Source organism: Tachyglossus aculeatus, chromosome 5, assembly GCF_015852505.1.
Source record: "Tachyglossus aculeatus isolate mTacAcu1 chromosome 5, mTacAcu1.pri, whole genome shotgun sequence".
In the NCBI taxonomy this organism is placed as follows: domain Eukaryota; kingdom Metazoa; phylum Chordata; class Mammalia; order Monotremata; family Tachyglossidae; genus Tachyglossus; species Tachyglossus aculeatus.
The window spans coordinates 9,778,919-9,804,928 of record NC_052070.1 but is presented as its reverse complement, the minus strand read 5'-3'; the positions used below and the strand labels follow the sequence as shown (position 1 = coordinate 9,804,928).

Genomic DNA, 26,010 nt, shown 5'->3' with positions numbered 1-26,010 from the left:
ATGTACATTAATATATGATAATAACGGCATTTATTAAGCGCTTACTATGTGCAAAGCACTGTTCTAAGCGCTGGGAAGGTTACGAGGTGATCAGACTGTGAGCCCACTGTTGGGTAGGGACTGTCTCTATATGTTGCCAATTTGTACTTCCCAAGCGCTTAGTACAGTGCTCTGCACATAGTAAGCGCTCAATAAATACGATTGATGATGATGAAGTGGCGGAGCCGGGATTTGAACCCGCGACCCCTGACTCCAAAGCCCGGGCTCTTTCCACTGAGCCACGCTGAGATAATCACATAACTATATAATCACAATATATCATATACCACATTATAATACATTATTAATAGGATAGTAATATATGATATATCAATGTACATAATTGCATAATTATAATACCATACATTACTATCATATGAATAATATGTTACAATGTAGTTATAATATAATATCATATATCACATTATACCATTATGATAGTAATACATGTTATATTAATGTACATAATTATATTATATATTACTATCATATAAATAATATGTTATAATGTAGTATGTGATCATATATAATACATAATATATGATAATATGGCAAATATATAATGAATAAATAACAATAGTAAACAGTAAATACTAATATAATTAATATAACAACAATCATTATATGAACATAATTTATACATATATTTTAATATGATATAATACATGTATAATTATATTATAAATAATTATATACTATAATGTTATATTAATATTAATAGTATAATATAATAACAATGATGATATTTGTTAAGCACTTACTACGTGCCTTGTTGGCTGGGTGACTTTGGTGCAAGTCACTTCACTTCTCTGCGCCTCAGTTCCCTCATCTGGAAAATGGGGATGAAGACCGTGAGCCCCCCGTGGGACAACCTGATCACCTTGTAACCTCCCCAGGGCTTAGAACAGTGCTTTGCACATAGTAAGTGCTTAATAAATGCCATCATTATTATTATTATTATTATTATTGTAACCTCCCCAGTGCTTGGAACAGTGCTTGAAACATAGTAAGTGCTTAATAAATGCCATTATTATTATTATTATGTGCCAGGCACTATACTATTCATTCATTCATTCAATCGTATTTATTGAGCGCTTACTGTGTGCAGAGCACTGTGCTAAACACGAGGGTTGGGACTCTTCAGTCTGGGATTAGAATCGGGTGTGCTTCAGTGAATGAAGCAATGGATCTGATGATCTTTAGTGTTTTCTTGTTTAAGCATTTACTCTGTTGTGGCAAAGTGTGAAGCAGCGTGGCTCCGTGGGAAGAGCCCGGGCTTTGGAGTCAGAGGTCATGGGTTCAAATCCCAGCTCCGTCACTTCAATCAATCAATCAATCAATTGTATTTATTGAGCGCTTACTGTATGCAGAGCACTGGACTAAGCGCTTGGGAAGTCCAAGTTGGCAACATCTAGAGACGGTCCCTACCCCGCAGCGGGCTCACAGTCTAGAAGGGGGAGACAGACAACAAAACCCAACATATTAACAAAATAAAATAAATACAACAGATAAGTACAAGTAAAATAAATAAATAGAGGAATAAATATGTACAAACATATATACAGGTGCTGTGGGGAAGGGAAGGAGGTAAGGCTGGGGGGGATGGACGAGGGGGACGAAGGGGACCCACTTGTCGGCTGGGTGACTTTGGGCCAGTCACTTCACTTCTCTGCGCCTCAGTGACCTCATCTGGAAAATGGGGATGAAGACCGTGAGCCCCCCCATGGGACAACCTGATCACCTTGTAACCTCCCCAGCACATATTTATTTTCTTTTGTTAGTATGTTTGGTTTTGTTCTCTGTCTCCCCCTTTCAGACTGTGAGCCCGCTGTCGGGTAGGGACCGTCTCTCTATGTTGCCAACTTGGACTTCCCAAGCGCTTAGTCCAGTGCTCTGCACACAGTAAGCGCTCAAGAAATACGACTGATTGATTAATAAATGCCATCGTCGTTATTATGAGCAGCGCGGCTCAGTGGAAAGAGCCCGGGCTTTGGAGTCCGAGGTCACGGACAAAATAAAATAAATAGAATAGATGATATGTACGAGTAAAATAGAGTGATAACACAATAAAATAAAACACAATAATAAAGCACAAAAAAAACCCACAATAAAAACACAAACTATCATCACAACTACTCTCCCTAAACGAACACCCCAGTTCTCTTTGCGGTATCTGTTAAGAGCTTACTATGTGCCAAGCTCTGTACTAAGCGCTAGGGGAGTTGGAAGAGATTCAGGTTGGATTCAGTTCCTGCCCCACGTGGGGCTTACAGTCTAAAAGAAAGGAGTGGGATTCTGGCATTCTGGATGATGGCATTTGTTGAGCGCTTACTATGTGCAGAGCACTGTTCTAAGCACCGGGGTGGGGGGGGAATACAAGGTGATCAAATTGTCCCACGTGGGGCTCCCAGTCTTAATCCCCATTTTCCAGATGAGGGAACTGAGGCTCAGGGAAGTGAAGTGACTTGCCCAAGGTCATACAGCAGACACGTGGCGGAGCCGGGATTCGAACCCGTGACCTCTGACTCCCAAGCCCGGGCTCTTTCCACTGAGCCACGCTGCTTCTAGTGAGTGCTTAACCAATTCCATGGCTATTATTCATTCCTATGACCGAATCTGCGTCCAACAGGGATGGGAGAACACCAATCACCTCATCATCATCATCATCATCAATCGTATTTATTGAGCGCTTACTGTGTGCAGGGCACTGTACTAAGCGCTTGGGAAGTACAAATTGGCAACATCTAGAGACGGTCCCTACCCAACAGTGGGCTCACAGTCTAAAAGGGGGAGACAGAACATCTCATGAGGGCTTTGGAGTCAGAGGCCCCGGGTTCAAATCCCGGCTCCACCAACTGTCAGCTGGGTGACTTTGGGCCAGTCGCTTCACTTCTCTGGGCCTCAGTTGCCTCACCTGGAAAATGGGGATGAAGACTGTGAGCCCCCCGCCGTGGGACCACCTGATCACCTTGTAACCTCCCCCACGCTCAGAACAGTGCTTTGCACGTAGCAAGCGCTTAATAAATGCTATCATTATCATTATTATTATTATTATTATTATTGTTATTATTATTATCTCTGAATTCCAGGAAGCGGACTTCTCTCCGGACTTACTGTTGACTGCGATCCACTCGTTGAGATCTTCTCCTTCGGGCAACATGACGGCTTGTCTGAGATTTCCACTGCCCAAGGTTGCTTCCGCGTGCTTCAGGAGCTCATACTGATGTGACCCTTCAGGAATATTCTTCTTTGGTTTGAACGTTTTGGAAGATCGGCTGCAAAAAAATACATATATATATATATATTTATATATACAATATTTGATTGTTTGTTTGTCTAATTCCCTGTCCCAGGTGGGACAGGGACTGTGTCCAACCTGATTATCTCTATTTTATTTATTTGTTTGTTTAATTCCCTGTCCCAAGTGGGACAGGGACTGTGTCCAACCTGATTATCTCTATTTTATTTATTTGTTTGTTTAATTCCCTGTCCCAAGTGGGACAGGGACTGTGTCCAACCCGGTTATCCTTATTATATGTATTTATTTGTTTGCTTGTTTGTTTAATTCCCTGTCCCAAGTGGGACAGGGACTGTGTCCAACCTGATTATCTCTATTTTATTTATTTGTTTGTTTCATTCCCTGTCCCAAGTGGGACAGGGACTGTGTCCAACCTGATTATCTTTATTTATTTGATTGTTTGTTTAATTCCCTGTCCCAAGTGGGACAGGGACTGTGTCCAACCTGATTATCTTTATTTTATTTATTTGATTGTTTGTTTGTTTAATTCCCTGTCTCAAGTGGGACAGGGACTGTGTCCAACCTGATTATCTTTATTTTATTTATTTGACTGTTTAATTCCCTGTCCCAAGTGGGACAGGGACTGTGTCCAACCTGGTTATCCTTATTATATGTATTTATTTGTTTGCTTGTTTGTTTAATTCCCTGTCCCAAGTGGGACAGGGACTGTGTCCAACCTGATTATCTCTATTTTATTTATTTGTTTGTTTCATTCCCTGTCCCAAGTGGGACAGGGACTGTGTCCAACCTGATTATCTCTATTTTATTTATTTGTTTGTTTAATTCCCTGTCCCAAGTGGGACAGGGACTGTGTCCAACCTGGTTATCCTTATTATATGTATTTATTTGTTTGCTTGTTTGTTTAATTCCCTGTCCCAAGTGGGACAGGGACTGTGTCCAACCTGATTATCTCTATTTTATTTATTTGTTTGTTTAATTCCCTGTCCCAAGTGGGACAGGGACTGTGTCCAACCTGATTATCTTTATTTTATTTATTTGATTGTTTGTTTAATTCCCTGTCCCAAGTGGGACAGGGACTGTGTCCAACCTGATTATCTTTATTTTATTTATTTGATTGTTTGTTTGTTTAATTCCCTGTCTCAAGTGGGACAGGGACTGTGTCCAACCTGATTATCTTTATTTTATTTATTTGACTGTTTAATTCCCTGTCCCAAGTGGGACAGGGACTGTGTCCAACCTGGTTATCCTTATTATATGTATTTATTTGTTTGCTTGTTTGCTTAATTCCCTGTCCCAAGTGGGACAGGGACTGTGTCCAACCTGATTATCTCTATTTTATTTATTTGTTTGTTTCATTCCCTGTCCCAAGTGGGACAGGGACTGTGTCCAACCTGATTATCTCTATTTTATTTATTTGTTTGTTTAATTCCCTGTCCCAAGTGGGACAGGGACTGTGTCCAACCTGGTTATCCTTATTATATGTATTTATTTGTTTGCTTGTTTGTTTAATTCCCTGTCCCAAGTGGGACAGGGACTGTGTCCAACCTGATTATCTCTATTTTATTTATTTGTTTGTTTCATTCCCTGTCCCAAGTGGGACAGGGACTGTGTCCAACCTGATTATCTCTATTTTATTTATTTGTATGTTTAATTCCCTGTCCCAAGTGGGACAGGGACTGTGTCCAACCTGATTATCTCTATTTTATTTATTTGTTTGTTTAATTCCCTGTCCCAAGTGGGACAGGGACTGTGTCCAACCTGATTATCTTTATTTTATTTATTTGATTGTTTGTTTGTTTAATTCCCTGTCTCAAGTGGGACAGGGACTGTGTCCAACCTGATTATCTTTATTTTATTTATTTGACTGTTTAATTCCCTGTCCCAAGTGGGACAGGGACTGTGTCCAACCTTATCATCTCTATTTTATTTATTTGTTTGTTTAATTCCCTGTCCCAAGTGGGACAGGGACTGTGTCCAACCTGATTATCTCTATTTTATTTATTTGTTTGTTTCATTCCCTGTCCCAAGTGGGACAGGGACTGTGTCCAACCTGATTATCTCTATTTTATTTATTTGTTTGTTTAACTCCCTGTCCCAAGTGGGACAGGGACTGTGTCCAACCTGATTATCTTTATTTTATTTATTTGATTGTTTGTTTGTTTAATTCCCTGTCCCAAGTGGGACAGGGACTGTGTCCAACCTGATTATCTTTATTTTATTTATTTGATTGTTTGTTTGTTTAATTCCCTGTCCCAAGTGGGACAGGGACTGTGTCCAACCTGATTATCTCTATTTTATTTATTTGTTTGTTTGTTTAATTCCCTGTCCCAAGTGGGACAGGGATTGTGTCCAACCTGATTATCTTTATTTTATTTGTTTGTTTGTTTAATTCCCTGTCCCAAGTGGGACAGGGACTGTGTCCAACCTGATTATCTCTATTTTATTTATTTGTTTGTTTAATTCCCTGTCCCAAGTGGGACAGGGACTGTGTCCAACCTGATTATCTCTATTTTATTTATTTGTTTGTTTCATTCCCTGTCCCAAGTGGGACAGGGACTGTGTCCAACCTGATTATCTCTATTTTATTTATTTGTATGTTTAATTCCCTGTCCCAAGTGGGACAGGGACTGTGTCCAACCTGATTATCTCTATTTTATTTATTTGTTTGTTTAATTCCCTGTCCCAAGTGGGACAGGGACTGTGTCCAACCTGATTATCTTTATTTTATTTATTTGATTGTTTGTTTGTTTAATTCCCTGTCTCAAGTGGGACAGGGACTGTGTCCAACCTGATTATCTTTATTTTATTTATTTGACTGTTTAATTCCCTGTCCCAAGTGGGACAGGGACTGTGTCCAACCTTATCATCTCTATTTTATTTATTTGTTTGTTTAATTCCCTGTCCCAAGTGGGACAGGGACTGTGTCCAACCTGATTATCTCTATTTTATTTATTTGTTTGTTTCATTCCCTGTCCCAAGTGGGACAGGGACTGTGTCCAACCTGATTATCTCTATTTTATTTATTTGTTTGTTTAATTCCCTGTCCCAAGTGGGACAGGGACTGTGTCCAACCTGATTATCTTTATTTTATTTATTTGATTGTTTGTTTGTTTAATTCCCTGTCCCAAGTGGGACAGGGACTGTGTCCAACCTGATTATCTTTATTTTATTTATTTGATTGTTTGTTTGTTTAATTCCCTGTCCCAAGTGGGACAGGGACTGTGTCCAACCTGATTATCTCTATTTTATTTATTTGTTTGTTTGTTTAATTCCCTGTCCCAAGTGGGACAGGGATTGTGTCCAACCTGATTATCTTTATTTTATTTGTTTGTTTGTTTAATTCCCTGTCCCAAGTGGGACAGGGACTGTGTCCAACCTGATTATCTCTATTTTATTTATTTGTTTGTTTAATTCCCTGTCCCAAGTGGGACAGGGACTGTGTCCAACCTGATTATCTTTATTTTATTTATTTGATTGTTTGTTTGTTTAATTCTCTGTCTCAAGTGGGACAGGGACTGTGTCCAACCTGATTATCTCTATTTTATTTATTTGTTTGTTTAATTCCCTGTCCCAAGTGGGACAGGGACTGTGTCCAACCTGATTATCTTTATTTTATTTATTTGATTGTTTGTTTGTTTAATTCCCTGTCCCAAGTGGGACAGGGACTGTGTCCAACCTGATTATCTTTATTTTATTTATTTGATTGTTTGTTTGTTTAATTCCCTGTCCCAAGTGGGACAGGGACTGTGTCCAACCTGATTATCTCTATTTTATTTATTTGTTTGTTTGTTTAATTCCCTGTCCCAAGTGGGACAGGGACTGTAACTGTAACCAACCTGATTATCTTTATTTTATTTGATTGTTTGTTTGTTTAATTCCCTGTCCCAAGTGGGACAGGGACTGTGTCCAAACTGATTATCTCTATTTTATTTATTTGTTTGTTTGTTTAATTCCCTGTCCCAAGTGGGACAGGGACTGTGTCCAACCTGATTATCTTTATTTTATTTATTTGATTGTTTGTTTGTTTAATTCCCTGTCCCAAGTGGGACAGGGACTGTGTCCAACCTGATTATCTCTATTTTATTTACTTGTTTGTTTAATTCCCTGTCTCAAGTGGGACAGGGACTGTGTCCAACCTGATTATCTCTATTTTATTTATTTGTTTGTTTGTTTAATTCCCTGTCCCAAGTGGGACAGGGATTGTGTCCAACCTGATTACCTTTATTTTATTTGTTTGTTTGTTTAATTCCCTGTCCCAAGTGGGACAGGGACTGTAACTGTAACCAACCTGATTATCTTTATTTTATTTGATTGTTTGTTTGTTTAATTCCCTGTCCCAAGTGGGACAGGGACTGTGTCCAAACTGATTATCTCTATTTTATTTATTTGTTTGTTTGTTTAATTCCCTGTCCCAAGTGGGACAGGGACTGTGTCCAACCTGATTATCTTTATTTTATTTATTTGATTGTTTGTTTAATTCCCTGTCCCAAGTGGGACAGGGACTGTGTCCAACCTGATTATCTCTATTTTATTTATTTGTTTGTTTGTTTAATTCCCTGTCCCAAGTGGGACAGGGACTGTGTCCAACCTGATTATCCTTATTATATGCATTTATTTGTTTGCTTGTTTGTTTAATTCCCTGTCCCAGGTGGGACAGGGACTGTGTCCAACCTGATTATCTTTATTTTATTTATTTATTTGTTTTATATATATATATATATATATATATATATATATATATATATATATATATATATATGTTTTAACTATTAGAGAATTTATCTAGAGCAGCAGTGTGGCTCAGTGGAAAGAGCCTGGGCTTTGGAGTCAGAGGTCATGGGTTCATTCTTTCATTCAATCGTATTTATTGAGTGCTTACTGTGTGCAGAAAATCCCGGCTCCACCAATTGTATATTGGTGTATAATTGTATATATGTTTGTACATATTTATTACTCTATTTATTTATTTATTTTACTTGTACATATCTTTTACTTGTACATATACTTTTAGACTGTGAGCCCACTGTTGGGTACGGACCATCTCTATATGTTGCCAACTTGTACTTCCCAAGAGCTTAGTACAGTGCTCTGCACACAGTAAGCGCTCAGTAAATACGATTGATTGATTGATTGATATACTTTTAGACTGTGAGCCCACTGTTGGGTAGGGACTGTCTCTATATGTTGCCAACTTGTACTTCCCAAGCGCTTAGTCCAGTGCTCTGCACACAGTAAGCGCTCAATAAATACGATTGATGATGATGATGATATTTATTCTATTTTATTTTGTTAGTATGTTTGGTTTTGTTCTCGGTCTCCCCCTTCTAGACTGTGAGCCCGCTGTTGGGCAGGGACTGTCTCTATATGTTGCCAACTTGGACTTCCCAAGCGCTTAGTCCAGTGCTCTGCACACAGTAAGCGCTCAATAAATACGACTGATTGATTGATGTATGTATGTTTGTACATATTTATTACTCTATTTATTTATTTATTTTACTTGTACATATCTTTTACTTGTACATACACTTTTAGACTGTGAGCCCACTGTTGGGTAGGGACTTCCGTTCCGGTTTGAAAAACAAGACAAACGAAAAAACAAGAGCTCAATCCATTGTTCCGCCCAAAGTAACAAATTCCTTTGATTGACTGAAGGGCTGCCTCCTAGACTAAGCTCCTTGGGGGCAGGGACCATGTCCACCAAATAATAATAATAATAATAATAATGATGGCATTTATTAAGCGCTTACTATGTGCAAAGCACTGTTCAAAGCGCTGGATCTGTTTATCCTACTGTTCTATTCTATTATTATTCTATTCTATTATTATTCTATTGTTTATTCTATTCTATTATTCTGTTTACTCTAAATCTGTTCTATTGCCCAAGCGCTTAGTACAGTGCTCTGAACACAGTAAGTGCTCAATAAATACGGTTGATCGCTCCCCTTTGAATGGAAATAATCCGATCCCGCAGAAGCTGTATGGCATGACTGTGGGTAGGTCATTTAACTCCTCCGTGCCCCTTTCCCCATCTTTGCCCCCCTCTCCATCCCCCCCGTCTTACCTCCTTCCCTTCCCCACAGCACCTGTATATATGTATATACGTTTGTACAGATTGATTACTCTATTTATTGATTTATTTATTTTACTTGTACATATCTATTCTATTTATTTTATTTTGTTAATATGTGTGGTTTGGTTCTCTGTCTCCCCCTTCTAGAGTGTGAGCCCACTGTTGGGTAGAGACCATCTCTATATGTTGCCAACTTGCACTTCCCAAGCGCTTAGTCCAGTGCTCTGCACACAGTAAGCGCTCAATAAATACGACTGACTGATTGATTGATTGATCTGTAAAATGAGATTTCAATCCCTGTTCTCCTTTCCACTTCGACTGGGAGCTCCATCTGTAAAATGAGAATTCAATCATTCATTCATTCAATCGTATTTATTGAGCGCTTACTGTGTGCAGAGCACTGTACTAAGCGCTTTGAATCCCTGCTCTCGTTCCCCCTTGGATGGGGAGCCCCACGATTCATTCAATTCACTCATTCAATCGCATTTATTGAGCGCTTACTGCGTGCAGAGCACTGGACTATATGTATTTGTATATATGTTTGTACATATTTATTACTCTATTTATTTATTGATTTATTTTACTTGTACATATCTATCCTATTTATTTTATTTTGTTAGTATGTTTGGTTTTGTTCTCTGTCTCCCCCTTTTAGACTGTGAGCCCACTGTTGGGTAGGGACTGTCTCTATGTGTTGCCAATTTGTACTTCCCAAGCGCTTAGTACAGTGCTCTGCACATAGTAAGCGCTCAATAAATACGATTGATGATGATGATGATGATGATGACTAAGCGCTTGGGAAGTACAAGTTGGCAACATCTAGAGACGGTCCTGACCCAACAGCGGGCTCACAGGCTAGAAGGGGGCGACGGACAACAAAACATATTAACAAAATAAATAGAATAAATATATACAAGTAAAATAAATGGAGTAATAAATCTGTACAAATATATATACAGGTGCTGTGGGGAGGGAAAGGAGGTAAGGTGGGGGGGATGGAGAGGAGGGGAGGCGTCTTCTAATAATAATAATAATAATGGCATTTATTAAGCACTTACTATGTGCAAAGCACTGTACTAAGCGCTGGGGAGGTTACAAGGTGATCAGTTCTAGACTGTGAGCCCACTGTTGGGTAGGGACCGTCTCTATATGTTGCCAACTTGTACTTCCCAAGCGCTTAGTACAGTGCTCTGCACACAGGAAGTGCTCAATAAATACGACAATGAATGAATGAGGGGAAGAGGAAAGAGGGGGCTCAGTCTGGGGCTGGACACAGTCCCTGTCAATCAATCAATCAATCAATTGTATTTATTGAGCGCTTACTGTGTGCAGAGCACTGTACTAAGCGCTTGGGAAGTCCAAGTTGGCAACATCTAGAGACGGTCCCTACCCAACAGCGGGCTCACAGTCTAAAAGGGGGAGACAGAGAACGAAACCAAACATACTAACAAAATAAAATAAATAGAAGAGATAGGTACAAGTAAAATAAATAAATAAAGTAATAAATATTCAGCCTTCCCACCTCCGCCGGATTTCACCCAGCAGCTTCCCAGGAACGTACCACAGGAATGATTTTGAAAGATTGATGATGATGGCATTTATTAAGCGTTTACTATGTGCCAAGCACTGTTCTAAGCGCTGGGGGGGGATACGAGGTGATCAGGTTGTCCCACGTGGGGCTCACAGCTTTAATCCCCATTTTACAGATGAGGGAACTGAGGTGCAGAGAAGTTAAGTGACTTAATAATAATAATAATGATGGCATTTATTAAGCGCTTACTATGCACAAAGCACTGTTCTAAGCGCTGGGGAGGTTACAAGGGGATCAGGTTGTCCCCCGTGGGGCTCACAGTTTCAATCCCCATTTTACAGATGAGGGAACTGAGGTGCAGAGAAGTTAAGTGACTTAATAATAATAATGATAATGGCATTTATTAAGTGCTTACTATGTGCAAAGCACTGTTCTAAGCGCTGGGGAGGTTACCGGTTGTCCCACATGGGGCTCACAGTTTCAATCCCCATTTTACAGATGAGGGAACTGAGGTACGGAGAAGTTAAGTGACTTAATAATAATAATGATAATGGCATTTATTAAGCGCTTACTGTGTGCAAAGCACTGTTCTAAGCGCTGGGGGGGGATACGAGGTGATCAGGTTGTCCCACGTGGGGCTCACGGTTTTAATCCCCATTTTACAGGTGAGGGAACTGAGGTGCAGAGAAGTTAAGTAATATATTTTGTTTTGTTGTCTGTCTCCCCCTTCTAGACTGCGAGCCCGCTGTTGGGTAGGGACCGTCTCTAGATGTTGCCAACTTGTACTTCTCAAGTGCTTAGTACAGTGCTCTGCACACAGTAAGCGCTCAGCAAATATGGTTGAATGAATGAATGAACAAAATCAATAGAATTGCAAATATGTACAAGTAAAATAAATTGAGTGATAAATCTGTCTCCCCCTTCTAGCCTGTGAGCCCGCTGTTGGGTAGGGACCGTCTCTAGATGTTGCTGCCTTGGACTTCCCAAGCGCTCAGTACAGTGCTCTGCACACAGTAAGCGCTCAGTAAATACGGTTGAATGAATGAATGAATGAACACAATCAATAGAATAGTAAATATATTTAGTACAAGTAAAATGAATTGAGTGATAAATCTGTCTCCCCCTTCTAGACTGTGAGCCCACTGTCGGGTAGGGACCGTCTCTAGATGTTGCCAACTTCAATCAATCAATCAATCATATTTATTGAGCGCTTACCATGTGCAGAGCACTGTACTAAGCGCTTGGGAAGTACAAATTGGCAACATATAGAGACAGTCCCTACCCAACAGTGGGCTCACAGTCTAAAAGGGGGAGACAGAGAACAAAACCAAACATACTAACAAAATAAAATAAATAGAATAGATATGCACAAGTAAAATAAATAAATAAATAGAGTAATAAATATGTACAAACATATATACATATATACAGGTGCTGTGGGGAAGGGAAGGAGGTAAGACGGCGGGGATGGAGAGGGGGACGAGGGGGAGAGGAAGGAAGGGGCTCAGTCTGGGAAGGCCTCCTGGAGGAGGCGAGCTCTCAGCAGGGCCTTGAAGGGAGGAATCAATCAATCAATCAATCGTATTTATTGAGCGCTTACTATGTGCAGAGCACTGTACTAAGCGCTTGGGAAGTACAAATTGGCAACACATAGAGACAGTCCCTACCCAACAGTGGGCTCACAGTCTAAAAGGGGGAGACAGAGAACAGAACCAAACATACCAACAAAATAAATAGGATAGAAATGTACAAGTAAAATAAATAAATAAATAAATAGAGTAATAAATATGTACAACCATATATACATATATACAGGTGCTATGGGGAAGGGAAGGAGGTAAGACGGGGGGATGGAGAGGGGGACGAGGGGGAGAGGAAGGAAGGGGCTCAGTCTGGGAAGCCCTCCTGGAGGAGGTGAGCTCTCAGCAGGGCCTTGAAGGGAGGAAGAGAGCGAGCTTGGCGGAGGGGCAGAGGGATTGGGGGCATTCCAGGCCCGGGGGATGACGTGGGCCGGGGGTCGACGGCGGGACAGGCGAGAACGAGGTACGGGGAGGAGATTAGCGGTGGAGGAGCGGAGGGTGCGGGCTGGGCTGGAGAAGGACAGAAGGGAGGTGAGGTAGGAGGGGGCCAGGGGATGGATGGATGGAGAGCCTTGAAGCCCAGGGGGAGGAGTTTCTGCCTGATGCGCAGATTGATCGGTAGCCATTGGAGGTTTTTGAGGAGGGGAGTGATATGTCCAGAGCGTTTCTGGACAAAGATAATCCGGGCAGCGGCGTGAAGTATGGATTGAAGTGGAGAGAGACACGAGGATGGGAGATCAGAGAGAAGGCTGGTGCAGTAGTCCAGACGGGATAGGATGAGAGCTTGAACGAGCAGGTGAGCGGTTGGGATGGAGAGGAAAGGGCGGATCTTGGCAATGTTGCGGAGCTGAGACCGGCAGGTTTTGGTCACGGCTTGGATGTGAGGGGGGAATGAGAGAGCGGAGTCGAGGATGACACCAAGGCGGAGTCGAGGAAGAGAGCTAGCTTGGCGGATGGGCAGAGGGAGGCCATTCCAGGCCCGGGGGATGACGTGGACTTCCCAAGTGCTTAGTTCCCTCGTCCCCCTCTCCATCCCCCCCACCTTACCTCCTTCCCTTCCCCACAGCACCTGTATATATGTATATACGTTTGTACATATTTATTACTCTATTTATTTATTTATTTTACTTGTACTTATCTATTGTATTTTATTTTGTTAATACGTTTGGTTTTGTTGTCTGTCTCCCCCTTCTAGACTGTGAGCCTGCTGTTGGGTAGGGACCGTCTCTATACGTTGCCAACTTGTACTTCCCAAGCACTTAGTCCAATGCTCTGCACACAGGAAGCGCTCAATAAATACAATTGATTGATTGATTAGTCCAGTGCTGTGCACACAGTAAACGCTCAATAAATACGACTGATTGATTGATTAGTCCAGTGCTCTGCACACAGTAAGCGCTCAATAACTGCGACTGATTGATTGATTAGTCCAGTGCTCTGCACACAGTAAGTGCTCAATAAATACGATGGAATGAATGAATGAAATCTGTAGAAACATGTATACGGGGGCCGTGGGGAGGAGGAGAGGAAAAAGGGGGCTCAGTCTGGGATAATAACAACGATAATGATAACGATAATAAAAATAATGTGAGTATTTATGAGGCGCTTACTACGTGCCGGGAAGCGGGCTAAGCGCTGGGGCGGCTAGGAGGGAATGGGGTGGGACTTGGTGGGCCTCCCCCGTGGGGCTCACGGTCTCCAGCCCCATTTCCCAGAGGAGGGAACTGAGGCCCGGACGGGTGAAACCCGACAGGGGGCGGGATTCGAACCCAGGACCTGCCCAGGCTCAGGGACCCGGCGTTACCCACAAGGCCCTGCGCCGACTCCACACCCACCCCCCCCACCCGCTCAGGCCCCGCCCTTTTCTGGCCACGCCCCCTTCGGGCCCCCGCCCCTCCCTCAAGCCCCGCCCCTCCGGGCCCCGCCCTCTCAGTCCCTCAGGCCCCGCCCCTTCCTGACCCCGCCCCTCCGTCCCTCAGGCCCCGCCTCCTTCTAGACCCGCCCCCTCCGTCCCTCAGACCCCGCCCCCTTTTGGCCTCGCCCCTTACTGACCCCGCCCCTCCGTCCCTCAGGCCCCTCCCCTTTCTGACCCCGCCCCCGTCTGTCCCTCAGGCCCCGCTCCATCCTGACCCCGCCCCCGTCCGTCCCTCAGGCCCCGCCCCCTCCGGGCCCCGCCCTCTCAGTCCCTCAGGCCCCTCCCCATCCTGAGCCCCGCCCCCTCTGTCCCTCAGACCTCGCCCCTTTCTGGCCCCGTCGCTCAGGCCCCGCCCCTTCTGTCCCCCACGCCCCGCCCCTTTATGAACCCGCCCCCATCCGTCCCTCGGGCCCCGCCCCCCTCAGGTTCCCACGCCCCTCCCCTTCCTGACCCCGCCCCCGTCCGTCCCTCAGGCCCGGCCCCATCCTGACCCCGCCCTGTCCGTCCCTCGGGCCCCGCCCCGTCCGTCCCTCAGGCCCCTCCCCTTCCTGATCCCCGCCCCCTCGTCCCTCAGGCCCCGCCTCCTTCTAGACTAATACCTTCCGTCCCTCAGACCCCGCCCCTTTTTGGCCCCGCCCCCTCTGTCCCTCAGGCCCTGCCCCTTTCTGGCCCCGCCCACAAAAACCATCAGGCCCCGCCTCCATTCCTTGTGACCCCGCCCACAAGTCCCTCAGGCCCCGCCCCCTCCGTCCCCACCCCTCAATCCCTCTGGCCCCGCCCCCTCTGGCCTTCAACCTCCGCCCCTTCAGGCCCCGCCCATTCGGCTCCTAGCCCCGCCCCTTCAGTTCCCCAGGCCCCGCCCCCCGGCCTCCCAGGCCCCGCCCCCGATCCCCTCTGCCTCAGGCCCCGCCCCCTCGGTGACGCTCCGCCTCAGGCCCCGCCCCCTCGATCCACCCCCCGCCCCCCCGCCGCCCCGCTCCTGCCCCCGCCGTCCCCCCCCCAGCACTCACAAGAGGAAGCTCATCTTGGGTCCGGGGGCGCGGGGCGGTGGGGCCCTCCGGGCGCGCGCCTGCGCGCCAGAGACAGAAAGAGAGAGAGAGAGAGAGAGAGAGTGAGAGCCCCCGGCCTCAACTTGGCGACCCCCGCACCAACTCTCCCCCAGAGTGCGGAACCAACTCCAGTTCTCGCGACAACACGATCGGCGCGCGAGCCCCGCCCGCGGAACACCGGCGGCCAGGAGGGGCGGGGGGACGAGGGGAGAGGGGGACGGAGGCAGCCAATCAGCAGCCCGGATCTGGGCGCGAGCCCCGCCCGCGGGAGAAGGGGACGGAGTCAGCCAATCAGCATCAAGAATCTGGGCTCGCGCCCCGCCCGCGGGAGAGGGGGACGGAGGCAGCCAATCAGCAGCCGGGATCTGGGAGCGAGTCCCGCCCGCGGAAGATGGGCGGCTGGGGGGGAGGGGGAGGGGGACAGAGTCAGCCAATCAGCAGCCAGGATCTGAGCGCGAGCCCCGCCCGCGAGACCGGGGGACGGAGGCAGCCAATCAGCAGCTCGGATCTGGGCGCGAGCCCCGCCCGCGGGAGAGGGGTGGCAGGGGTCGGTGGGCGGGGGTAAACGGGGGACGGAGGCAGCCAATCAGCAGTCCGGAGCTGGGCAGCCGGGGGGGAAGGGGGAGGGGGAGGGGGAGGGGGAGGGGGACAGAGTCAGCCAATCAGCAGACAGGATCTGAGCGCGAGCCCCGCCCGCGGGACAGGGGGACGGAGGCAGCCAATCAGCAGTCCGGAGCTGGGCGCGAGCCCCGCCCGCGGAAGATGGGCGGCTGGGGGGGAGGGGGTGGGGTGCAGAGTCAGCCAATCAGCAGCCAGGATCTGAGCGCGAGCCCCGCCCGCGGGGGGAAGGGTGGCGGGGGCGGTACGGAGTCAGCCAATCAGCAGCCAGGATCCGAGCGCGAGCCCCGCCCGCGGGAGAGGGGGACGGAGGCAGCCAATCAGCAGCCAGGATCCGGGCGCGAGCTGTCGCCCGAGCCCAGCTGTGGGGGCAAGGGGGCAGCGTGGCCTAATAATAATTATAATAATTATAATAGTGATGGTATTTCTTAAGCGCTTACTATGTGTCACGCACTGTTCTAAGCGCCGGGGTAGATACAAAGTCATCAGGTTGTACTTAAGAATAATAATAATAATAATGATGGTATTTATTAAGCACTTACTATGTGCCAAGCTCTGTTCTAAGCGCTGGGGAGGTTACAAGGTGATCAGGTTGTCCCACGGGGGGCTCACAATCTTCATCCCCATTTTCCAGATGAGGTCACTGAGGCCCAGAGAAGTGAAGTGACTTGTCCAGAGTCACACAGCTGGCAATTGGCGGAGCCGGGATTTGAACCCATGACCTCTGACTCCAAAGCTCAGGCTCTTTTAATAATAATGATGGCATTTATTAAGTGCTTACTATGTGCAAAGAACTGTCCTAAGCGCTGGGGAGGTTACAAGGTGATCAGGTTGTCCCGCAGGGGGCTCACAGTCTTCATCCCCATTTTTACAGTTGAGATAACTGAGGCCCAGAGAAGTTAAGTGATTTGCCCAAGGTCACACAGTTGACAATTGGAGGAGCCGGGATTTGAATTCATCACCTCTGACTCCAAAGCCCAGGCTCTTTCCACTGGGCCACGCTGCTTCTCTTAATAATTATAGATGGTATTTCATTCATTCATTCACTCTCCATCCCCCCCGCCTTACCTCCTTCCCTTCCCCACAGCACCTGTATATATGTTTGTACATATTTATTACTCTATTTATTTATTTTACTTGTACATATCCATTCTATTTATTTTATTTTGTTAATCTGTTTGGTTTTATTCTCTGCCTCCCCCTTCTAGACTGTGAGCCCACTGTTGGGCAGGGACCGTCTATATGCTGCCAACTTGTACTTCCCAAGCGCTTAGTGCAGTGCTCTGCACACAGTAAGTGCTCAGTAAATACGATTGTATGAATGAATGAATTGAACAAATGCCATCATCATTATTATTATTATAATCATAAAATAAGATTATTATAAAATTGTATTTATTATAAAATAAAATAACAATAAATTAATATAAAAATGAACAAATGAATGAATGAATGAGTGAATGAACGAATGAATGTTATAAAATTCGTATAACATTTTATAGAGAAGCAGCGTGGCTCAGTGGAAAGAGCATGGGCTTTGGAAGTCAGAGGTCATGGGTTCAAATCCTGGCTCTGCCAATTGTCAGCTGTGTGACTTTGGGCAAGTCACTTCACTTCTCTGGGCCTCAGTGACCTCATCTGTAAAATGGGGATGAAGACTGTGAGCCGACTTGGACTTCCCAAGCGCTTAGTCCAGTGCTCTGCAATCAATCAATTGTATTTATTGAGCGCTTACTGTGTGCAGAACACTGGACTAAGCGGTTGGGAAGTACAAGTTGGCAACAGAGAGAGACGGTCCCTACCCAACAGTGGGCTCACAGTCTGCACACAGGAAGCGCTCAATAAATACGATTGGATGAATGAATGAATCAAACAAATGCCATCATTAATATTATTATTATTATTATTATTTTAAAATAAGATCGAACGAACAAATGAATGAGTGAGTGAACGAATGAATGTCATAAGATCGAACGAACGAATGAGTGAATGAATGGATGAATGTTATAAAATAAGATTGAACGAACGAACAAATGAATAAGTGAATGAACGAATGAATGAATGAATGTTATACAATAAGATTGAACGAACGAACGAATGAATGAGTGAATGAAGGAATGAATGGATGAATGTATATATGTTTGTATGTATTTATTACTCTATTTTATTTGTACATATTTATTCTATTTATTTTATTTTGTTAATATGTTTTGTTTTGTTCTCTGTCTCCCCCTTCTAGACTGTGAGCCCACTGTTGGGTAGGGACCGTTTCTAGATGTTGCCAACTTGGACTTCCCAAGCTGCACACAGTAAGCGCTCAATAAGTACGATTGATTGAATGAATGAATGAATGAATGAATATAAAATAAGATCGAACGAATGAATGAGTGAATCAACGAATGAATGGATGAATGTTATAAAATAAGAGTGAACGAATGAATGAATGAGTGAATGAATGAATGGATTTATGTATGTATGTTTGTACGTATTTATCACTCTAATTTGTACATATTTATTCTATTTATTTTATTAATATGTTTTATTTAGTTGTCTGTCTCCCCCTTCTAGACTGTGAGCCCGCTGTTGGGTAGGGACCGTCTCTACATGTTGCCAACTTGGACTTCCCAAGCGCTTAGTCCAGTGCTCTGCACACAGTAAGCGCTCAATAAATATGATGGAATGAATGAATATAAAATAAGATTGAATGAACGAACAAATGAGTGAATGAATGAATGGATGAATGTTATAAAATAAGATAGAACGAATGAATGAGTGAATGAACGAATGAATGGATGAACGTTATAAAGTAAGATTGAACGAATGAATGAGTGAATGAACGAATGAATGGATGAATGTCATACAATAAGATTGAACAAACGAGTGAATGATCGAATGAATGGATGAATGTTATAAAGTAAGATTGAATGAATGAGTGAATGAACGAATGAATGGATGAACGTTATAAAGTAAGATTGAACGAATGAATGAGTGAATGCACGAATGAATGGATGAATGTTATACAATAAGATTGAACGAGTGAATGAACGAATGAATGGATAAATGTTATAAAGTAAGATTGAACGAATGAATGGACGAATGAATGACTGAATGACTACCCTTCTTATTCCAATCTGTCCCTTCCCCCCCCACGTGTCCCCCTGCCGGAGCCGCCGCGGCTTACGCAACCCCGGCGGGCTGTTGCCGCGGTGTCCCTCCCGTCCAATCAGCGCCGCCCGCCCCGCCCCGCCGTCCAATCCCGAGCCACGCCGGCTCTGACGTCACCCTTCCCGCCTCCCCACGCCACGCTGATTCCGCGGAGGCTCCCGGCGCGTGCCGCCCATTTCGGCGCCGACCAATCAGCGGGCGTCCGGGCCGGGCCGCCAGCCAATGGGGGACGGCGGAGCCGCCGCGGCTTACGCAACCCCGGCGGGCTGTTGCCGCTGTGTCCCTCCTGTCCAATCAGCGCCGCCCGCCCCGCCCCGCCGTCCAATCCCGAGCCACGCCGGCCCTGATGTCATCCGGTCCACCACCCCAACGCCGCGCGCCCGCCCATTTTAGCTCCGACCAATCAGCGGGCGTCCGGGCCGGGCCGCCAGCCAATGGGGGGCAAAGGAGCCCCCGCGGTTTACGCAATCCCGTTGGGCTGTTGCCGCTGTGTCCCTCCCGTCCAATCAGCGCCGCCCGCCCCGCCCCGCCGTCCAATCCCGAGCCAAACCGGCCCTGACGTCACCCGGTCCGCCCTCCCAACGCCGCGCGCCCGCCCATTTTAGCGCCGACCAATCAGCGGGCGTCCCGGCCGGGCCGCCAGCCAATGGGGGGCGAAGGAGCCCCCGCGGCTTACGCAACCCCGGCGGGCTGTTGCCGCTGTGTCCCTCCCGCCCAATCAGCGCCGCCCGCCCCGCCCCGCCGTCCAATCCCGAGCCTCGCCGGCTCTGACGTCACCCGGCCCGCCCGCCCAGCGCCGCGCTCGTTCCGCGGAGGCTCCCGGCGCGCGCCCGCCCGTTTTGGCGCCGACCAATCAGCGGGCGTCCCGGCCGGGCCGCCAGCCAATGGGGGGCGGCGGGGGGGGGCGGCGCGCGGGCCGGGCCCGGGCCCGGGATAAAAAGGCGGGAGCCGGCGCGCGCCGTTCCCGTTTCCCCGCCGTCCCGGGGCTGATGTGGCCGGTCCCCGGCATGGCGGCGCTCCCCCCGCTCCTGTCCCGCCGCTCGCTCCTCCTCCTCCTCCTCGTCCCCCGTCCCGGGCAGGCCCGCTGCAGGACCCGCAGGACCCTCCACCTCACCGCGCAACGGTAAGCTGGCTGTCATTCGGTCAGCGCTCACTGCGTGCACCGCCCTGGACGGAGGGAGCGCATGGGAGAGGGCAAATCGGGCAACGTAGACGGGGCCGGGGACTCTGGGGAGGGGGCTCCTTCGTCCATCCACCAATTCATCCAGTCATCCATCTGTCCATCCATCCATCCATCCACCTATCAATTCATCCATCTCCCCATCCATCCAGTTATCCACCCATCCATTCATCCATCCACCAGTTCATCTGTCCATCCCCCTACCAATTCGTCCATCCAGTCATCCAGTCATCCATCCATCCATCCACCTACCAATTCATCCATCCATCTACCCATCCATCCAACCATCCCCCTACCAATTCATCCATCCATCCAACCATCCCCCTACCAATTCATCCATCCATCCATCCCCCTACCAATTCATCCATCCATCCATCCCCCTACCAATTCATCCATCCATCCATCCCCCTACCAATTCATCCATCCATCCATCAGTTCATCCATCCATCCATCCCCCTACCAATTCATTATCCATCTATCCATCCATCAATTCATCCATCCAACCATCCCCCTAGCAATTCATCCATCCATCCATTCCCCTACCAGTTCATCCATCCCCCTACCAATTCATCCATCCAACCATCCCCCTACCAATTCATCCATCCAACCATCCCCCTACCAATTCATCCATCCAACCATCCCCCTACCAATTCATCCATCCAACCATCCCCCTACCAATTCATCCATCCATCCACCAATTCATCCATCCATCCATCCACCAATTCATCCATCCGTCCATCCATCCTTCCATCCACCAATTCATCCATCCATCCCCCTACCAATTCATCCATCCATCCCCCTACCAATTCATCCATCCATCCCCCTACCAATTCATCCATCCATCCCCCTACCAATTCACCCATCCATCCAACCATCCCCCACCAATTCATCCATCCATCCCCCTACCAATTCATCCATCCATCCCCGTACCAATTCATCCATCCCTCCCCCTACCAATTCATCCATCCCTCCCCCTACCAATTCATCCATCCATCCCCCTACCAATTCATCCGTCCATCCCCCTACCAATTCATCCATCCATCCAACCATCCCCCTATCCCCCACCAATTCATCCATCCATCCATCCAACCAACCATCCCCCTACCAGTTCATCAATCCATCCATCCATCCATCCCCCTACCAATTCATCCATCCATCCATCCATCCATCCATCCATCCAACCATCCCCCTACCAATCCATCCATCCATCTATCCAATCATCCATCCTTCCATCCACCAATTCATCCGCCCACCCATCCAACCATCCACCTACCAATTCATCCATCCATGGAGAAGCTGCGTGGCTCAGTGGAAAGAGCCCGGGCTGGGAGTCCGAGGTCACGGGTTCAAATCCCGGCTCTGCCACTTGTCAGCTGGGTGACTTCGGGCAAGTCACATCACTTCTCTGGGCCTCAGTTCCCTCATCTGTCAAATGGGGGTTAAGACTGTGAACCCCCCCGAGGGACAACCTGATCACCCTCTAACCTCCCCGGGGCTTAGAACGGTGCTTTGCACATAGTAAGCGCTTAATAAGTGCCGTCATCATCATTATTATTATTATCATCCATCCATCATCCGCCCTATCTACGGGGTGCCAACTGTGTGCGGAGCGCTGGGTTGACCCCTCGGGCCATCCTTCCGTGCTCTTGATTCATTCATTCAATGGTATTTATTGAGCGCTTCCTGTGTGCAGAGCACTGTACTAAGCGCTTGGGAAGGACAAGTGGGCAACATCTAGAGACGGTCCCTACCCACCAGCGGGCTCATAGTCTTAGAGGTCTTGATCCATTCCATTATATTTATAGTCCAGCGTTCAGCACACCCTAAGCGCTCAATAAATACGATTGAGTGAATGAATTAAGCGCTTAGGGCAGTGCTCTGCACACAGTAAGCGCTCAATAAATACGATTATTAATAATAATTAGGAGTGAATGAATGAATTGAGCGCTCTCTGTGCGTGTTTCCAGTTTGCACTTCCCAAGCGCTTAGTACAGTGCTCTGCACACAGTAAGCGCTCAATAAATATGATTGAATGAATGAAGGGTTGGTCAATTCGTGGTGTCTGTTGGGTGCCAACTATGTGCGGAGCGTTGGGCGCACCCCAAGGTGCTCCTGACTCATTCGGTCGTATTTATTAAGCAATTAGGGTGTGCAGAGCACTGCGTTGAGCGCTTAGTGCAGTGCTGTGCGCTCAGTAAGTGCTCAATAAATACGACTGAATCAATGACCATCAGGAGCAGCGTGGCTCAGTGGAGAAGAGCATGGGCTTTGGAGTCAGAGGTCATGGGTTCGAATCCCAGCTCCGCCACATGTCTGCTGTGTGACCTTGGGCAAGTCACTTCACTTCTCTGGGCCTCAGTTCCCTCATCTGTAAAATGGGGATGAAGACTGTGAGCCCCACGTGGGACAACCTGATCAGCCTGTATCCTCCCCAGCGCTTAGAACAGTGCTTTGCGCATAGTAAGCGCTTAACAAATGCCAATTATTATTATTTGTCCCATCTGTGGAGCGCCTACCATGTGCAGAGCACTGTGTTGAGCGCTTAGTTCATTCATTCAATCGTATTGAGCGCTTTCGGTGTGCAGGACGCTGTGTTAAGCGCCTAGTTCAATCGCGTGATGCGTTTACGGTGTGCAGAGCACTGTGCTAAGCGCTGAGTTCATTCATTCGTTCGTGCAGTAGTATTAAGCGTTTACGGCGCTTAGGCCGCTCATTCATTCATTCAGTCGTATTAAGCGTTTGCAGTGTGCAGAGCACTGTGCTAAGCGCTTAGTTCACTCCTTCATTCACTCGATCAATCGTATTAAGCGTTTACGGTTGCAGAGCACTGTGCTAAGCGCTTAGTTCACTCATTCATTCATTCGTTCAGTCGTATTAAGCGTTTACGGTGTGCAGAGCACTGTGCTAAGCGCTTAGTTCACTCATTCGTTCAGTCGTATTAAGCGTTTGCGGTGTGCAGAGCACTGTGCTAAGCGCTTAGTTCACTCATTCATTCGTTCAGTAGTATTAAGCGTTTACGGTTGCAGAGCACTGTGCTAAGCGCTTAGGTCACTCATTCATTCATTCGTTCAGTCGTATTAAGCGTTTGCGGTGTGCAGAGCACTGTGCTAAGCGCTTAGTTCACTCCTTTATTCACTCGTTCGGTAGTATTAAGCGTTTACGGTGTGCAGAGCACTGTGCTGAGCGCTTAGTTCACTCATTCATTCATTCGTTCAATCGTATTAAGCGTTTGCGGTGTGCAGAGCACTGTGCTAGGCGCTTAGTTCACTCATTCATTCATTCGTTCAGTATTAAGCGTTTACGGTTGCAGAGCACTGTGCTAAGCGCTTAGTTCACTCATGCATTCGTTCAGTCGTATTAAGCGTTTACGGTGTGCAGAGCACTGTGCTAAGCGCTTAGTTCACTCATTCATTCGTTCAGTAGTATTAAGCGTTTGCGGTGTGCAGAGCACTGTGCTAAGCGCTTAGTTCATTCATTCATTTGTTCAATCGTATTAAGCGTTTGCGGTGTGCAGAGCACTGTGCTAAGCGCTTAGTTCACTCATTCATTCGTTCAGTAGTATTAAGCATTTACGGTTGCAGAGCACTGTGCTAAGCGCTTAGTTCACTCATTCATTCGTTCAGTAGTATTAAGCGTTTACGGTGTGCAGAGCACTGTGCTAAGCGCTTAGTTCACTCATTCATTCGTTCAGTCGTATTAAGCGTTTGCGGTGTGCAGAGCACTGTGCTAAGCGCTTAGTTCACTCATTCATTCATTCGTTCAATCGTATTAAGCGTTTACGGTGTGCAGAGCACTGTGTTAAGCGCTTAGTTCATTCATTCATTCGTTCAATCGTATTAAGCGTTTGCGGTGTGCAGAGCACTGTGCTAGGCGCTTAGTTCACTCATTCATTCATTCGTTCAGTATTAAGCGTTTACGGTTGCAGAGCACTGTGCTAAGCGCTTAGTTCACTCATTCATTCGTTCAGTAGTATTAAGCGTTTACGGTGTGCAGAGCACTGTGCTAAGCGCTTAGTTCACTCATTCATTCGTTCAGTAGTATTAAGCGTTTGCGGTGTGCAGAGCGCTGTGCTAAGCGCTTAGTTCACTCATTCATTCATTTGTTCAATCGTATTAAGCGTTTATGGTTGCAGAGCACTGTACTAGGCGCTTAGTTCATTCGTTCGTTCAGTCGTATTAAGCGTTTACGGTGTGCAGAGCACTGTGCTAAGCGCTTAGTTCACTCATTCATTCATTCATTCGATCAGTCGTACTAAGCATTTGCGATGTGCAGGGCGCTGTGCTAAGCGCTTAGTTCACTCATTCATTCGTTCAATCGTATTAAGCGTTCGCAGCATGCAGAGCACTGTGCTAGGCGCTTAGCTCATTCATTCATTCGTTCAAGCGCATACGGTGTGCAGAGCTTTGTGCTAAGCGCTTAGTTCACTCATTCATTCATTCGTTCAGTAGTATTAAGCGTTTACGGTGTGCAGAGCACTGTGCTAGGCGCTTAGTTCATTCGTTCAAGCGCTTACGGTGTGCAGAGCTTTGCTAAGCGCTTAGTTCACTCATTCATTCATTCATTCATTCGTTCAGTAGTATTAAGCGTTTACGGTGTGCAGAGCACTGTGCTAAGCACTTCACTCATTCATTTGTTCAATCGTATTAAGCATTTACGGTTGCAGAACACTGTGCTAAGCGCTTAGTTCACTCATTCGTTCAGTCGTATTAAGCGTTTATGGCATGCAAAGCACTGTGCTAGGTGCTTAGTTCATTCATTCATTCAAGCATTTACAGTTGCAGAGCACTGTGCTAAGCGCTTAGTTCATTCATTCATTCGTTCAGTCGTATTAAGCGTTTGCGGTTGCAGAGCACTGTGCTAAGCGCTTAGTTCATTCCTTCATTCATTCAGTCGTATTAAGCGTTTACGGTTGCAGAGCACTGTGCTAAGCGCTTAGTTCACTCATTCATTCGTTCAGTTGTCTTAAGCGTTTACAGTTGCAGAGCACTGTGCTAAGCGCTTAGTTCACTCATTCATTCGTTCAGTTGTCTTAAGCGTTTATGGTGTGCAGAGCACTGTGCTAAGCGCATAGTTCACTCATTCATTCGTTTAGTTGTATTAAGCGTTTACAGTGTGCAGAGCACTGTGCTAAGCACTTTGTTCACTCATTCATTCATTCAGTCATATTAAGCGTTTATGGTGTGCAGAGCACTGTGCTAAACGCTTAGTTCATTCATTCATTCTTTTAATCGTCTTAAGCGTTTACAGTTTGCAGAGCTCTGTGCTAAGCGTTTACGGTGTGCAGAGCACTGTGCTAAGCATTTAGTTCACGCATTCATTCATTCGTTCAGTTGTATTAAGCGTTTACAGTTTGCAGAGCACTGTGCTAAGCGCTTAGTTCATTCATTCGTTCAATCGTACTAAGCGTTTACGGTGTGCAGAGCACTGTGCTAAGCATTTAGTTCACGCATTCATTCATTCGTTCAGTTGTATTAAGCATTTGCGGTGTGCAGAACACTGTGCTAAGCGCTTAGTTCACTCACTGTTCAAAGCGCTGGGGGGTTACTAGGGGATTAGGTTGTCCCATGTGGAGCTCAAAGTCTTCATCCTCATTTTATTCTATTT

The 26,010-nt window shown here is 46.5% G+C and overlaps 3 protein-coding genes across 3 annotated transcripts in view; 2 read left to right on the top strand and 1 right to left on the bottom strand.

The window, feature by feature from the left end:
• Positions 1-15,498, bottom strand: part of MOB1A (MOB kinase activator 1A) — a 51,616-nt gene extending 36,118 nt beyond the window's left edge. Inside the window, exons 1-2 of the mRNA XM_038747253.1 lie at positions 15,405-15,498; positions 3,154-3,314 (exon numbers count right to left, since the gene is read on the bottom strand). Of these exons, the coding sequence (XP_038603181.1) occupies positions 3,154-3,314; positions 15,405-15,418 (175 nt within the window). The 5' untranslated portion in view covers positions 15,419-15,498. The remainder of the gene's footprint in view (positions 1-3,153; positions 3,315-15,404) is intronic.
• Positions 15,499-15,834: 336 nt separating this feature from the next.
• LOC119928293 (collagen alpha-1(III) chain-like) lies at positions 15,835-19,997 on the top strand. The gene is made up of 5 exons (XM_038746429.1): positions 15,835-16,004; positions 16,148-16,439; positions 19,289-19,478; positions 19,620-19,698; positions 19,832-19,997. Exons 1-5 carry the CDS (start codon positions 15,835-15,837, stop codon positions 19,995-19,997), a joined length of 897 nt encoding a protein of 298 aa, XP_038602357.1.
• A 218-nt stretch (positions 19,998-20,215) lies between these two features.
• MTHFD2 (methylenetetrahydrofolate dehydrogenase (NADP+ dependent) 2, methenyltetrahydrofolate cyclohydrolase) overlaps positions 20,216-26,010 on the top strand; it is a 60,978-nt gene continuing 55,183 nt past the window's right edge. Inside the window, exon 1 of the mRNA XM_038746750.1 lies at positions 20,216-20,349. Coding sequence (XP_038602678.1) covers positions 20,216-20,349 — 134 coding nt within the window. The remainder of the gene's footprint in view (positions 20,350-26,010) is intronic.